Below are 16391 nucleotides of genomic sequence, written 5' to 3' on the forward strand. Positions count from 1 at the left end.
CAAACTAAACATGCAGCGAGGCATTACCAAACGAACACAGATTAATTCATCCTGAACTGAAATAATAACAGCAAGTCTCATGCCAGAACTCCAAAACATGAAAACAATAAATGACAGGATGGAGTGCCTAGAAAACCTATGCGCACACAGTATTCCCCCCTCCCGCACACCGCGCTGATTCACTAGCAATGAGAGAATCCAATGGCTCAGACATCCGACAGCCAACCTCCCCAGACTTCGCATGTTGAATTGGAGTGGACAACGTCCAAGCGGCTCCGAAAGCTTCCAACACAGCTGAACACACCGAACATATTTGTTCCGTGTCTCTTCAAACGCTTCAGACGTCCAACGGTTGGGCCGGTGTGTTCCTGCCTTATTATTCCTCCATTTCTAAAAGCCCTCTGAGGTAGGCGTAAACATGTGACGTGACATGATGCTCGAAGTTGGGCTGTGAACAGCAACAACGAATTTGTCTTCAAAATAAGAGCTTTATATTGCACCCCATTGGCGTTAAGAACTGGGTTCTTAGCGGGGGCTTTTAATTTGAAAGTAGGGACTGTTCCTGGCTTGCCAACACAACAACAAGCTAATACAACCAAACAGCTGAAGAGACCGAGGAGGCGCTGCATCTCCTGGATCTCAGCGGCTGTCCAGTTGCCCATCTTAATGTCCGCGGATGAAGTGATGGACTGACTGCTGTGATCAGCTGTTTCTTGGTTTTAAAACTCCCCGGCTGTGGGTCGCACAACGGTGCAGGTCACTGAAGGCCGCCACATTGACGCCTCGTTTTTAGATAGCAGGCGAGGCGGAAAATAGGCGGACCAAAACAGACCCCCAATTTGCTGGCCTCTGTCTAAAACCGCGAACCGAGCCGCCAAAATGACGGGCAAATTGGCGGCTTGGTGCCCTGTCTAAAAACGGCTACAGACTCACCCGCTATCACAAGGAAAGAAGTAGGCCAATGTTACGATAGCATATGCAGAACAAGAAAGAGCCGTATGAAATGTATACTTTGTTTCAACAAAAATTAAAAAAAAAAAAAAAAACTATTAAGAAAAACCTTGGATGCAGGTACTTTTTTTTTAGCAGGGACTCAGTATCGGCATTTACTACATATTAAATGACTCAGATCGGGATCAGGGTAAAAAAGAAGAAAAAAACCTGTTTGAGGCATCCCTACTCATAACAATACCAAGCATTATTATTACACACACCTCTGCTTCTTCTATTTTATATTAAAGTTTTAGGCAAAATTCAATTTCTGTAAAAACATTTTCACCCAATCTGTTGGTACATTTCCTGATCACAAAAGCGCATGTCCTTTATCATTCTTGCTTCACTTTTCAACTGAGTTTTAAAATATGTGTCAAAGTCAAGCGTCATTTATCCGAGTCATTAAATCTTTTTGTCATTCATTTTGGCATACATTTTAATCCCTTTGGATGCTTTTGTCTGTCAAATCATGATCACGCTCTGTGTACATTGGTTTAGAAATGCCCATGGACCTATTTTACCGTTTATATGGATAAACAATCAAAAGCTTCAATAGCACTTCTTGCCAGATACTTACTGACTCCGTCCACCTCCGAGGATCCAGAACCCCTCATCCTAAGATACATGAGGCCCAGCAACAAAAAAAAGAGGCAGGCTGCCGTGAGAAGGAACATGGACAGATAGTGAGCACTAAAGCTACCAGAGGCGGCCACCTCTTCTCTTTTGAATTGCTGGAGCAGCTCATCCTCCGGGACAGACACCTTCTGCTTCAGCACTGCCTGGCTGTATGAGTGGTTGGGAACGATCTGGTTAGAGTGGCTGCCCCTGTATGTCTGGGCCAGACTGCTGTAGTTGGAGAAGCGCGGTCTCAACCCGATGCTGAACCTACTCCTGCTGCTGTTTCTAGAGGCTGCGCAATCCCCGTCGACGTGGTTGTTTTTGCTGGCCTCTCCTCTATGGTTCTCGGTGAGGGACACGTAAATAGACTTTTTGGAAAAGTTGTGGCTTCGCAAGCCCCCCGATGAGTCCGATTCTCTTCTCTTTAGCTTGTCTTCCTCCCCTTCCTCCCTCCGACTTCCCACCATATTTAGATTCTCAGGCGGGTTAACCTCTCCGGCTGCCCCTCCCGTCAGAGACCCGCGGCCGACTCCGTGGGAGGGGAACAACACTGGCTGCTGACTTCGTGTAGGTTGCAACCTTTCCTTCTGTCGGTCTCCAATGCTCCCAACCACCTCCTCGTCCGAGTCTGAATAATCCCCGGCTAGTTTGCTTGTGTCCAAGGGGGGTGCTCCACAACCATTTAAAGAGCGTGAGTTCTTATCCGCACCCCCCTCATAATTGTCCTCGTCCCCCGATTCGTCGTAATCCCTAACTTCCGCCTCAGGGCTGCATCTGGCACGAACTCCCCAGCCCAGAGAGACACTTCTCTGCCCGTCCGGATCCAGAGAAGAATCGTTACTGTTCAGCGTACTCGTAGCGCCATACTGACTCTTGATAGTCACACTCGGTGTTGTAACGGGTCTTGTCTTTAGTTGTTGTTGAAAATCAGAGCGTCGGTCTGCCCTGCCACTGTGATTAAAACCCTTTCTTTTCAAGGGAGTTTCAGCGTCAGACTCATCAGAGCTAAAGCCGAGAACAGAGGACTTCCGGCCCGGTCTCCTGCTAGAGCTCAGGTGCGTGACGTCATGGCTGGCTGGCCTGGATCCCGCCGTGCTGCCGCCGCCAGTGGTGCTGTTGATATTCCCGCTGCTACGGGTTTTACTCAGTCTGGAGCCCCGCTGCTGCTGCTCTTCGCGAAGCTTTTTAAGTTTCTTCAAGTATACTGGACGAGTGTTTTCGGTCACTGGACCTGGAATGAAACCAAAGCGCTTTAATTCGGAGAAAAGCTCCTCATCCGTTAACTGTGTTGACGCCATCTTGGACAAAACTCTCGGAGAAGGTTGTGTAACGGAAGTGACGTGGGGGTGAAGTGGCAGTGGATCAACAAGGCTGCGTTCAAAAGCAACCGCAAGTTGTTTCAAAATGATAATCACGAAGTCGTGGTTATAAGCTATTTCTCAGACCTTAAACATGCAATATTACATGTAAAGTATATCAGACGTGAATGCTATTCATAAGGTGATTTTATAGTTGCGAGAATCTGTGCATTAAGAGTTTAAAGAGCTTTTTAAGAATTGCATGTCTTCTAAACGTCAGTATTATGATAATGTGAATAAACTTATGTTGGCAATAATTTGTTGACACAAAAGAAATGACAATTGCATATCACTCACAGCTACATAGGATACACAGCTAAGTAGTTAGCTTTCTATGAGTACTTTTTTAAATTAATTTTGAATCTATTAAGGCCCCCGCGACCCTGCAGAGGATTAAGCGGCGTACATAGAATATGTACAGATGATGGATGGATGGATGGATCTATTAAGGCCTAAAAAAGGGGGAGGGGGGCACGTACTATATATATACTGTATAATCATGTGCACATCCCTGACTTCACATATGAAGTATTTGTGTGTATCATTGCTATTCGTTTACAACCATGTGACAGCTTCCGTTTACTGGACGAAACTTTAGTGAGTAAGTAATTGCTGTTTCGAATTCTCTGACTATCACTAAGGTGGAGGTGACAGCCAGTGGTATCCCTCAGTCTGGGAAAGATGGAAGATGGACATTTGATACATGAAAACTATTGATTGATTGATTGATTGATTGATTGATGAAGGTTTTGTTACAGTGAAGTTGGCCTACATCTTGATTTGGACTCACAATGAGGATATGGAGTGTAATGATTGAGCAAGAGCCTTGAACATTTATACAGTTCATATGGGCGAGTGGTGACGATGTACCAGGTGAGCTAACTGCAGAAGGTATCGTGAGTGCAGAATATGGAGTGCACATGTGCGACTGACAGTCGTTCCCACTGCAGTGACTTCACACACAGGAACTGTAAAAAAAAAAATAATAATAATAATAAAGTAATGGTGGACCGCTCCTGAAGCCTTCCTGTTAGGTCACACTTAACCTTTGTGACCTAACAGGAGGGCTTGAGGAGCAGTCCACCATTACTCTCCTCCCGGTTAGGTCACACTCGGGGATAGACACCTTTTGTCTGCCATGACGGCGGCACCCCGAAGATACAGCTGCCAATGTGAATTGTTCAAAAACTTTTTCACTAAACTCTGTGTACACAAAGTTTCATGTGCAGAGACCTTAGTGGTACTACGAGCAAAGTTTCATGTTGTGTCAAGCCTTCTTAGTGTTTTAAAAATAGCGATTTTGATGCTAGCGTAAGAGTGCCCCAGCACTCCATTGAAAATTAGTGCCTCTTTTGTTGTAATTATGCTTTTACACAGAGGTTTGACTCATATACATTCACAAATAAAGCCTTGGTTGCTTTTTGGCGAGAGTTTCATTTTAAGACTGCAGACTGCAATCTGCAGACTGCACTAGGGAGGGCCTTTGGCATTTTTAAATTTAGTGGGTGGCATCTGGAAAGGCATATGTTGGAAGATGAATAAGAAAAGAGCGAGTGGCTGCGGTGTCCTGCCAAACAATCTGTATTGTGAGAGGACTGAAACCAAACCCATCAAGGATGGGTGAACATATTTATTTTGTACAAGAAAATCACACAAATGTGAAGAAAAGAAAACTCAAAGGCTGGCATCTTCTCATCAGCTCTGCATGCACAACGTGATAAATTATGTGATATGTGTAACAAGCTGGACATGCATAGTATCATTCAGTCAGTATGCAACAGTTGAGGGGCTGCATTTCACTGACCTACACACTCAAAACAAGTAACTTAGCTAAGAGTCACAGCACAGGACTGTTCGAACAACTGTGATTGGGACTTGAGTCAACATATTATTAACATATATTAATTGAAAACATGACATGTCCAGGCTTTTAGCATAGATTCAGTTTGGATTTTCGGCTCGGAAATTTTCGGTGGTAGAAGTATTCACAGTGGGAAAAACATTATGACAAAAGTTACAGTGTACTGCAGCAGCCTACCTTCTTGTAGTCAGGCTGTCTGTTGTCATCTACTCCAAGAGTGTCCTATGCCAGGCTTTGTGCAAGCTTCACAGTGATAAACAGAGAAACACATTACTACAAGATAAAGAAAATGATAAGATGTCAATTGAGCTGAATTTTTCATGGATTTTTATGGTGGTCTATGTTTTTGTGTGTTTCAGAGGTGCTGTGGAGATGCTGGCCATGGTTTCCTGGTTGGCCGGAGCTGACACCAATCTCATACCTGCAGTGCATTGAGGCAGTCAGTGCCAGGATAAAAGGTCTCCTGGTCTCCTTGCGAATTGCTGCAAGATTATTTCATCTACCAGACGCTGTATATGATCCCTCAGTGTAACTCCAGGCTAGGAAGGTTATGAAGTTGATATCACTACTGTTTTCCTTCCGCCCCTTGGAGTTAAGGTAGCCTCCTCAATTCCTATGCTCACAGGTAATAGAAAAAATGTGAATTTGCTGAGAAACAGAAAATGCCTTATTAAATCTGCCAATTCATTCAATTTAGCTTCAATTCCTCATCAGCCACAAACTGTCGCCAAAAAATTGCACAGTTGGTTTTGATACTGTAACTGTAGCTCTATTAAACATCAGGTCCCTGGCAGAAAAAATCTTTTTTGATACATGATTTTATCATCAAACACAATCTTAATTTTATGTTTTTAACTGACACTTGGTTAGACCAGGATAACAGTACAGCTCTTCACATTGAATCAAGTCCTCTAAATTTCTCTTTCATAAGTGAAACTAGAATGCATAAAAAAGGAGGAGGTGCTAGTATTCTGTTTAATGAGTTACTCAAATGCAAGCAGATGTTTTATGGACATTTTACTTCTTTTAAATATGTTGCTCTTCAGTTGAACTCATCTTCTCGGGCTATATTTATTAACATCTACAGGCCATCTAAATACTGTACGTATTTCTTTGATGACCTTGTTGAGTTAATGTCTCTTATCTGCACTGACTTTGATTATGTGTTAATTGTTGGTGACTTTAACATCCGTGTCGACAAACCTGAGGACAGATGGACTAAAGAACTGTGCTGTGTCCATGATAATTTTGGACTCACTCAGCATGTGACACAGCCCACACACAACAGGGGCCACATCCTAGACTTAGTTATCTCAAAGGGTCTGAACATTTCTAAGGTTCTTGTACCTGATGTTGCTCTCTCTGACCATTATTGTGTTTTCTTTGAGAGTTATATATCTGTGTGCACAAATGTTCAAACTGAGGTTGTCTCAAAGCAATACATCACTGAAAACACTGGTGACATATTCATTGAGGCTTTCTCGTCTGTGCTTTGTTTGCTACTGTCGACAGTCTAACAAACCCTCCGCTGCCAGTAGCCTCTGAACATCTGTCTACCAGGGCCTGTAATGAATGGGCGTCATTCTTCACTGCCAAAATTCATAAAGTTAGACAAGCGGTCAGTGCCACTGTACCAGGTACAGGAAGTGTGTTGTGGTTTTGTCCATCTAAAACCAGCTCTAATACCGTGACACAATTTGATCCAATCAATGACAAAACCTGCAAGACATTAAACAGCATTTGAAATCTTCCTCCTGCTGCCTGGATATTTTACCAGCAGGGTTCTTCAGAAAAGTTTCAGACTGCATGACTCCAGATCTGCTGCAGAGTATCACTATGTCTCTTCTCTCAGGTGTCTTCCCCCAAGCCATGAGGACTGCAGTCATTAATCCACTCCTGAAGAAGAGAAATCTGGACACATCAGTAATGAATAACTATAGGCCCATATCAAACCTCCCAATTTTTTTAGTAAAATCATTGAAAAAGCTGTTTTTCAACAATTACTAAATAATAATGAGAATAATAATAATTAATAAATGGATGTTTTTCCAATCAGGATTTAGACCACAGCACAGCACTGAGACGGCTCTTGTCAAAGTCCTCAATGACATTAATTTAAACACAGACAGTGGGAAAATTTCAGTTTTAGTATTACTGGATCTCAGTGCTGCATTTGACACAATCAACCATAATATACTACTGTATACTGGAAAACTGGGTCTGGTACGACACTAAATTGGTTTAAATCCTATCTAAATGACAGAGACTACTTTGTGTCTATTGGAAATTACACATCTGAACGGATGAAAATCACAAGCAGAGTACCCCAGGGCTCTATTCTGGGGCCTCCACTATTCAACATTTACATGCTCCCTCTAGCTCAGATAATGGAAAACAATGAAATTTGCTACCATAGTTATGCAGATGACACATACATTTATATAACCATATCATCAAGGGACTATAATCCCATACAAACACTGAGCAGATGCATTGAACAAATCAATGATTGGGTGTGTAAGAGTTTTCTTCAGTTAAACAAAGATAAGACTGAAATAATTGTTTTTGGATCTAAGGAAAAACAACTAAAAGTCTCTGCTCAGTCTCAGTCTGTAATGTTGGAAACAACAGACCAAGCCAGAAACCTTGGTGTAATCATGGACTCAGACCTGAATTGCAGCAGCCACACTAAGACAATTACAAAGTCAGCTAATTGTCACCTTAAGAATATATCCAGGATAAGAGGACTTATGTCTTGGCAGGATTTCGTGAAACTTGTCCACGTATTTATCTTTAGCAGACTCGATTACTGTAACTGTGTCTTTACAGGACTCTCTAATGACTCCATCAGACAACTGCAGCTGATTCAGAATGCTGCTGCTCGACTCTTAACGTGAACCATAAAAGTAGATCACAGCACTCCAGTTCTTAGATCTTTACACTGGCTTCCTGTCTATCAAAGAATAGATTTCAAAATCCTGCTGTTGGTTTATAAAGCCCTAAATGGTTTTCTGCTGCCACGTTATGAACCATCCAGACCTCTGAGATCATCAGGTACCGGTCTGCTTTCAGTCTCTAGAGTCAAAACCAAACATGAAGCAGCAGCATTCAGTTACTATACGCCACATATCTGGAACAAAATCCCTGAAAATTGCAGGTCTGCTCCAACTCTCACCTTTTCTAAATCAAGATTAAAAACATTTTTGTTTGAGACTGCTTTCAACTGAAGCAATTTCAAGTCTTTGAACTGCACTGTGACTTTTATTCCACAGTCTTGTCTCTTTTAAACTTTTTCTATTTTAGCTGGCTTGTTTTAATGTTTGTTTCTTTACGTCTTCTTACTTGTTTTTGAATGCAATTTTTAATGTCTTTTGAATGTATTTTCTAATGTCTTTTAAATGTAATTTTAATGTCTTTTAAATGATTTTTTTAAATGTATTTTGATGCAGTATGTATGCTCCTGTAAAGCACTTTGAGTTGCCTTGTGTCTGAATTGTGCTATACAAATAAACTTGCCTTGCCTTGCTTTGCCTTGCCTACAAGTGTTTCCAGTGTGTTTTTTGCTTGTGATCCACAGAGATCTAATTTGTTTATCTTTTTCCCCTCACTGCCTCCAGTGATCATCTCACTCCTAGATTTCTGCTGGCCTACCACAACCTAGCCTCCTGCACCTCTGCCACCAGCCGACTGAACCTCAGTGGAGCCTCCAGCCTTCTCCTCAGCCCTTAGCTGCAATATTCTCTGATTTTGGGTCTCTCAACTCAATACTTCCCAGTGTAACAGAATAATCTGGCAAAGAAATGGGCCCAGGAGACTCTACACCAAGCTCTGAGCACTCAAGGCATCATCGTGGGCTGACATTTAAACATGCTCCTGGAAGTCATGGAATCCCTTCAAGCCCTCTGTTCCAATGTTTCACAATTCAACACTCAACCAGCTGTCTACGAAATCATGTCCACCAGTCTCTCCTTCACCTGCCACAATGAGTAATCTACCTGTTCCCTGCCCAGCACTCACTTCCACCTCTCCTCCTAGGAAGCCCTTTGTTCCCCCTCCTGTGCACTGCTCTGCATCTTTAGTTTTTTCATCCTCAAGTGTTCAGTCTTGTATCTTCCCCTGCTGCCCAGGAACCCATGCAACTTCTGCAAACATGCCTTTGCCCAGAAGAATGCCAACAAAGGTTCATTAACAATTTGTGTTTGGGGGGCCCCTATTTTGTCATGATGGATAGATTCCTAACCCTTTTAGGTGAGGCTAGAGTCGTGAAAACCTCTCTCAATTTAAAATCAAACTTAATCTTAAATTGACCCACCCAAGCAAGTTGAAATGATAGAAAATGATAATACAAGGTAAATGATGGGGATCCTCTAGAGGTCAATAACTGAGACTGATGCAGTGTTCCTCAGAAATGTTTATTTTAAATTGTAAACATTAAACATTAAACAGCAGCCATGCTGCTTCCTGGTCCATGGCTCCAAAATATTTAACAATTGCTCCTGCAAAGACAAAATTCCTCAGGTTACCAAGCAAAGAAGATCCTCATCGCATATTCATACTATGTAATTGAGTTATGTTACACTAATTCAGAAATTCATAATCTGTTTTTATATTAAACATTGCAATATACAGCGCAGTGTCCATTTGAAGCATGCACCCAATTTCAAAGTTGTCACTTTTAAGCAGTTTTTCGACACATTGTGCTTGTTAGTGTAATAAAATGAAGATAAATGACTGATGAGCACTATGTGACACCGAAGGAGTATCTTTAGTTTATATTTCTCAGGGTATTACAAAGAGGACTACTTGTGCCTAACTGATGATTTGGTCTTAACCTATATTCTGTGGGCAGAACTAACAGAGAGAGAAAAGAGAGAAAATGGTGACAATGTGTGATGTAGATCGTCAGGGTAACGTAAGGGTAAAACATCTGGTGACACAACCAGGAAATGCTCCAAAGGCTATATTGTCCCATTTAACAATGGCTGACGCAGTTAACAAGGTCTCTCCGAAGGACTTTCCTTCGAAGACCTCAAAGGCCGGGTCCTTCGAATGATGCAGACCCTGAATTGAGACACAGCACTTGAGACCAGACTTGCAACTTGAGGGGGTGCCCTAGTGGCGCGTGAGCCTTCCCCTTGGCATGGCATCCTACCCCTCTCCAACACATCCTGAAATACTATAAGTAATTTTGGTGCTATTATATCAGAGAACTCTGTAGGGAAGCCATATTCTCCTGGTGACTTCTCAAAGCTCCTCAGAGATCTTTTTTTTTATAGTTATAGTTTGTTCGACTTCCGCTAATGTAGTATCATCCCCAATCTCCTTTTGTTTTCCTTGGACAGGGTGGGCAGATGTAACTGGGACAAAAAATGATCTACGTGATCATGGTCTGTGGCTCATTGTGAAATAAACAAATTTTTATAGAATCCCCTAAATACATTGTTCATCTCCGCAGTGTCTGTCACTAAACTCCCATTCTCTTACTCAACAGAGGTTATTAATGTACAATTATGTTGTTGTTTTACTCTTTGGGCCAAGAACCTTCCTGCTGGTTCCCCTTGCTCTTAAGTGCCTCTGCCTGCACAAGAATAGTGTGAATTTGTGTTCCATTTATTTTATGTTTTTCTAACATTATACCCCTTGCCTTTTGATGTTATGTGAATTACATTTTGATGGTAATAAGATTAAAAGTAAAATATTTTTGTTTTTTGGTCACAGGTTGTGATGATAATCGGGTCAGTCCGACATACTAGTCTAAATGAGGGGCATTTTTTTCAACTATTTTTGGTTTAACTATCAAGAGGAGTTCATAGCATAATGGGCTTTGACAAGACAATACCACTACCAGAAGTACACAAATACTTTGAGATAGATAGATAGATAGATAGATAGATTCTAATTGCTCTCAAATGAATCACTGAGCACCACAGGAAGTCATTCCTACCTGTGGCCATTAAACTTTACAACTCCTCCCTCTGACGACTCAAATGGCTATATAAATTTATATATGTATATATATGTGTATCTATGTGTATTTATGTATATATATATTGAACACTTGAGATTGTCTTTATTATTTTATTTTATTGTCCACTTTATTATTATATTTTATTGCCCACTTTACTATTTCATTTATATCTTTATCTGTATGTCTTGTTTCCATTCATGCTATATTGCTATTTTTACCTTGCACTCCCACCTTCTGCACCTTCTGATTCTGATGACGAGAAAAAAGGCATTTTGTGGGTATTTTAGAACTTGTAAATTCCTGGAAAGAACTTGATGACTCAGAGGCATATATTTATTATTTATACAAAAAACGCTTTCTGTGTGTGTTACTCATGACCAGACCTCACAGATTACTGGACAAAAACACAACTTCACAACAAACTTGGCAAGAAGCCAGGTCGTCAAATTGGCCTCCTCTCATGAGGCTATGCTGTCGTGTAACAGAAACAAGAGTGTCAGCTTGCTAGAAAGGTCAGTTCTGTGTCCATCAACAAGTGTATAGCCTTCTTTCACAGAGTTTGTTCCATTTCACTTTGTACCTTGTGCCACAACTTGGTACAGGCTTCATTGAATATCTTCTTTGAAATCAATGTTTATCTCTTTTCAGAATCTTGCTTCCATTGATTCTTTCAGCAAACCAAATCTAATGAAGCTGGTCATCTTGCTTGTGGAATCTCCCAATCAGGGCTTGATTCACATGATAAATTGCCTGATTTATAATCTTGCATATAGGTGCTTAAGTTTATCTTTGTTTTTTCTTTTGGGGGCTTGGGACAGGGAAATGATGTGTTCCCATGGTATAGATACATGTTTAAACTACTTTTAATCAGAGTCTGCAAAGATGTTGGCGCTTACTATGCCGCAGCTTAACCATATGCATTTCCACTATTAAGGCTTTACCCTGTGTTCAATGACAACATTACATCTGATAATCACTTAGTTAAAACTATAAACTTTGTTATAAATCTATCAAACTTTTTTTTTTTTGCATTTATTCACATGCAAAACCAATAGTCAATTTTATAGATGCAAAACCAACAGTTTTTTTTTAACAGAACTGTTTTATTAATTAAAAGAAAACATTACATTTGGTCTTTTTTATTGCACCATTTGTTAAGAACAGTTTAACGATACACCATAAAAGAATGTACAACCACAGATATTAATAAGCCCATACATGCATTCCAGACATCCCTAACTTTATTTAAATGACCATATTGTGCCCTCTTCTTTCTATTGAACACCATTAACAGAACATCGGAGGGGTTCAGAGATACTGAGGGTAGCTCACTGATGTTATACAAACTTTTATTTTTTGACAACACTGAAAACAACAATTCAGTCTGAGAATACATTTGTGAAACAAAAACTCTGAAACCCCACTGAGAGATACTGCAGGAAAAATTAATTGAAAACATTTTACCAACTCAATATGTTACAGTGTCCACTAATGCCTAAAATCATGCCCTACCAGCTCACTTTTTCTGTAGTTAATGAAGTTTTACAATCACAGGCATGTGTGCCCAACAGTTCCATCAAGTGTACTGAACCAAACAGGAGGACCTGGGCAATTACACTATTAACACAATATAGACATTATATACAACACCAAATCCCCATTTGAGAGGCTGTGTAAACCACTAAAGCAGAATGTGATTATTTGCTAATTCCTCTTGCTATACACACTGACAGGACAAAATAGTAGAAAGAATATATATTTAATGTTTTACCTCATCAACCTTATTATTTTTGTAAATACATACGCTTATTCTGAATTTGCTGGCAGCATCAAGAACATTCCACGGATAAATCGGTTTATTGGTCTCGTAATAGGTGATAGTATCATGACTGGATATGTGAAGGGAGTTCACAAAGCTAAGATTTTATTTTTCAATATTAGTCTTGCATTTATATGGTGATTTTCTGGTCTACCTGGTGCGGTGCGCCAATCAAAGTGCTTTACAACACTTGTCACATCATCTCTTCACAGGCACATCCGTACAGGAGAAAGCGCTTCCTAGTGAATGCGCTCCATGATATTTCTACACTTAGGCATTCACACATGTCCAAGAATACTTGGACATGCAGCCAAAGCCACTTCTAAGGCCATGAACACTCACATGTATGAACACAGGGTAATTAACACAAAGTAATTTCTGAGGGTTTCCGGTGGGCCAATTAGGATTGACAACAGCTGCTATAGCTGAATATAGCAATTTAAACTGGTATTTGAGCTTCAGTGTTTCTTCATGGAGTCGAGGAGACGCAGAATGTGCAGGAAAAGGTTTACAATGTCCAGGTAGAGGTTGATGGAGGCCAGGATGTGTTCCTCAGGGGAGAGCTGCTTCATAAGCAGGTTGGTGTCGTAGATTATGAAACCGCAAAAGATGAGAGCCCCAGATCCAGCCAGGACCAGCTCTGTGCTGTCATTATTGAGGAAGAACTGTAGAGAGACCAGAGTCAGCATATGTGAGATAACAATGAAGGCTTCTCTTTACAGCTTCACTGTTGTGTGTAAAGTGCATAGTGTTTTGGTGTCAGAGAAGCCTGGAGACTCATGAATCTGTAACTCACACCTAGGAGTGCAACATTATATATCAGATGGGACGTAAAGGTCCGGTACATGCAAACATATGACAAATATGTCTATCCGATTGTCATATGGCTAGAGTACATATCAGTGGGAGAGATAATAACTGGTCTGATCCACACTCAATCCAGTAAGTGGCCCCAATGCCCCTCACAATTGTACATTGTGATTAACTTGGACTTACAGATTTAAATAAAGACATGATTTCTTTTGCAATTATCTTATGAGCCTGAAATATTTTATCTGCTGTCTGTGTCCTAGTTTATAATCAATTCAATATTCTTTACCAGTTTAAATATCACTAAAACAGAAAGCAAACAGTTTTGATGGATGATCACATTTTTTTTTTCTTTTCAAAAGCTCATCTCTCGAGAAACTCTAAAAGCTGGGATCTGCTTTGCTGTCTAGTATTGGGGTTTGTGCCAGTTCAGCTGTTATTTTATTGGCACAATTTTAATCACTCATTTCACATATTAGTCAGGATATTATGCACTTGCTGAAATCCTGATTATATTTTTTCATGCAAATCAAGCTTCTGTAATACAGATTAAGCTTTGTATTGTGAACTTGCAACCTATTTATTGCTTAATACACTAATAAGCAAGGTGGCATCGTTTGGTGTTTGTGCTCTCCACTTGTGGAACAAGTTTCCTGAATACCTTAGGACTGCTAATAATTATCGTATTTAAGTCAGGGCTTAGGGGCACCGTTTGGTTCGGTTGGTGGAGTGGGCGTCCCATGTACAGAGGCTTTGTCCTTGCTGCAGTGGCCCTGGGTTCGAGTCCCGGCCAGGGGCCCTTTGATGCATGTCACTCCCCATCTCTCTCAACCTGTTTTCCTGTCATCTCTTAAGCTGTTCTGGGAATGTAGCCATATAAAGGCCAAAAAAATACTTGAACCCTGGACGTGACCCCTGGAGCGAGGTACCTACCGATCTTTGTACGGTGTTGGAGCCATTCATTATTTTGTAATACAATTTCAACATATATTTATTTTGTTATTTTTTGTTGAGCACAAGTTAGTTGATTAGTTTGACTACAATATTAGTAACATTGTTTTTGTGATTTTGAATATTTGATTACGCTTTTGTTTTGAAGGCTCTGGCACGGGTGAATCTATATATGTATATGTATATGTATATGTATATGTATATGTATATATATATATATATATATATATATATATATATATATATATATATATATATATATATATATATATATGTGTGTGTGTGTGTATATATGTATCTATGTATATATATATGTATCTATATATATATATATGTATCTATATATATATATATGTATCTATATATATATATATATATATATATATATATATATATATATATATATATATATATATATGTGTGTGTGTGTGTGTGTGTGTGTGTGTGTGTGTGTGTGTATATATATGTGTATATGTATATAATATTTGCCGACAAAATAATCACTCTTTGGATACCTGCTGTCACTTTAAGTTGAAGATGCAATGGGACAAGATACGTTTCATAAAGGAAAATGGAATTTGTTTTGGCTGCTAAAGGTTGTCACACAAGCAAAGATTGTAGGAGTTGCTTGGATTGTAGTGTGTGTCACCAGTAGCATCCATCAGTCCTTCACATCGAGCAAAAGGATATAAGAATATCACTCCAAGAAGCACAGCAACCTGTGAGCCCCTCACTAAGTATTTCACCTGGACAGTCTCACACATGTGGTCATATTGGGGCCGGTGATGAGGACGCTGTTGTCTTCTCCATTGTGGCAGTTCAGGTTAAAAGTAAAATAAGTCATAAAGTTGTGCAAACATGTGCATTTTTGGATCCTGGAAGTTAAGGAACTTTCTGTACTGTGAATTTGGCAAGGAGACTGGGTTAAAAGGGCAAACCAGCCAACATCTTATTCAGAACAATGGGTTAAAATAAGATTGTTAGCACCAAGCTATCTTCTGGTTTGGGAGTGTCTGGTCTTGACACTAATGACTTCATTGAACTGCCCAATTTTTGAAGCAAAAGATAGCGCCAGTCTCAAAGTCAAGTATTCCATGACAGGAGGATGTGGCAAAATGGTCTTACTTGACAACAAATATCAAGCCTCATGATGTGAATGCAGGTGTTTATATGCTCATTGGAACTGATGCACCAAAAGTGATGGAACCATGGTAGGTGATAAACAGTCAAGAGGCAGGACCATACACAGTCCAAACAAGAGTCAGCTGGGTAATCAATGGACCACTTTGTGGTGGAGACAGTAACAGAGTTAAGAGTGGCTACTCAGTTGTCACAACCAACCACATTTCTGTGGAACATCTAGAAGAGCTGCTCATCAAACAATACAATCATGAGTTTAATGAGAAAACGTCAGAGGGGCAACTGGAAATGTCCAGAGAGGACATTAAATTCATGAAGATTGTAAGAGGTATGACATAAATGAAAAATGGACATTACTTCTTTGATTTACCTTTCAGAGAAGAAGACCCAAACAAACAATCACTATGTGGCAGAGCCTAATGAGAAAATTTGAAAGGAACAGCAAGTATAAGGAGGAGTGCACTTCATTTCTTAGTTGGTTCAAGGCTACGCTGAAACAGTACCCACTGATGAGCTGGAAGGAGAAGAAGGAAAAGTGTGGCACATTCCCCATCACGGAGTACATCATCCCACCAAAAAAATAAGGGCTGTATTTGACTGTGGAGCTACATGTAAAAGGAACATCACTAAACCGTCAGCTCTTGCAGGGCTGAGATCTCACCAACTCCCTTATTGGGGTCCTCATTCGGTTCAGGAAAGAATCTTTCACAGTCATGGCTGATATCCAAGATATGTTTCATCAGGTACAGGTGTCTGATAAATATATGAACTATCTACACTTCCTTTGGTGGCCGCAAGGTAACACTGACAGAGAACCAGCAGAATACAGAATGAGGGTACACCTGTTTGGTGCCATTTCATCCCCAAGTTGTG

The 16391-nt window shown here is 40.4% G+C and overlaps 2 protein-coding genes across 3 annotated transcripts in view; both read right to left on the minus strand.

Annotated features, from left to right (window-relative positions):
- The window catches only part of lemd3 (LEM domain containing 3), a 37305-nt gene extending 34362 nt beyond the window's left edge, over positions 1-2943 (minus strand). The window contains exon 1 of the mRNA XM_037121001.1: positions 1571-2943. Coding sequence (XP_036976896.1) covers positions 1571-2909 — 1339 coding nt within the window. The 5' untranslated portion in view covers positions 2910-2943. The remainder of the gene's footprint in view (positions 1-1570) is intronic.
- An 8937-nt stretch (positions 2944-11880) lies between these two features.
- The window catches only part of tmbim4 (transmembrane BAX inhibitor motif containing 4), a 46806-nt gene continuing 42295 nt past the window's right edge, over positions 11881-16391 (minus strand). For both annotated transcript variants that reach the window (XM_037122220.1, XM_037122219.1), the window contains exon 7: positions 11881-13282. In XM_037122220.1, coding sequence (XP_036978115.1) covers positions 13076-13282 — 207 coding nt within the window. In that variant the 3' untranslated portion in view covers positions 11881-13075. The remainder of the gene's footprint in view (positions 13283-16391) is intronic.

Source organism: Acanthopagrus latus, chromosome 14, assembly GCF_904848185.1.
Source record: "Acanthopagrus latus isolate v.2019 chromosome 14, fAcaLat1.1, whole genome shotgun sequence".
In the NCBI taxonomy this organism is placed as follows: domain Eukaryota; kingdom Metazoa; phylum Chordata; class Actinopteri; order Spariformes; family Sparidae; genus Acanthopagrus; species Acanthopagrus latus.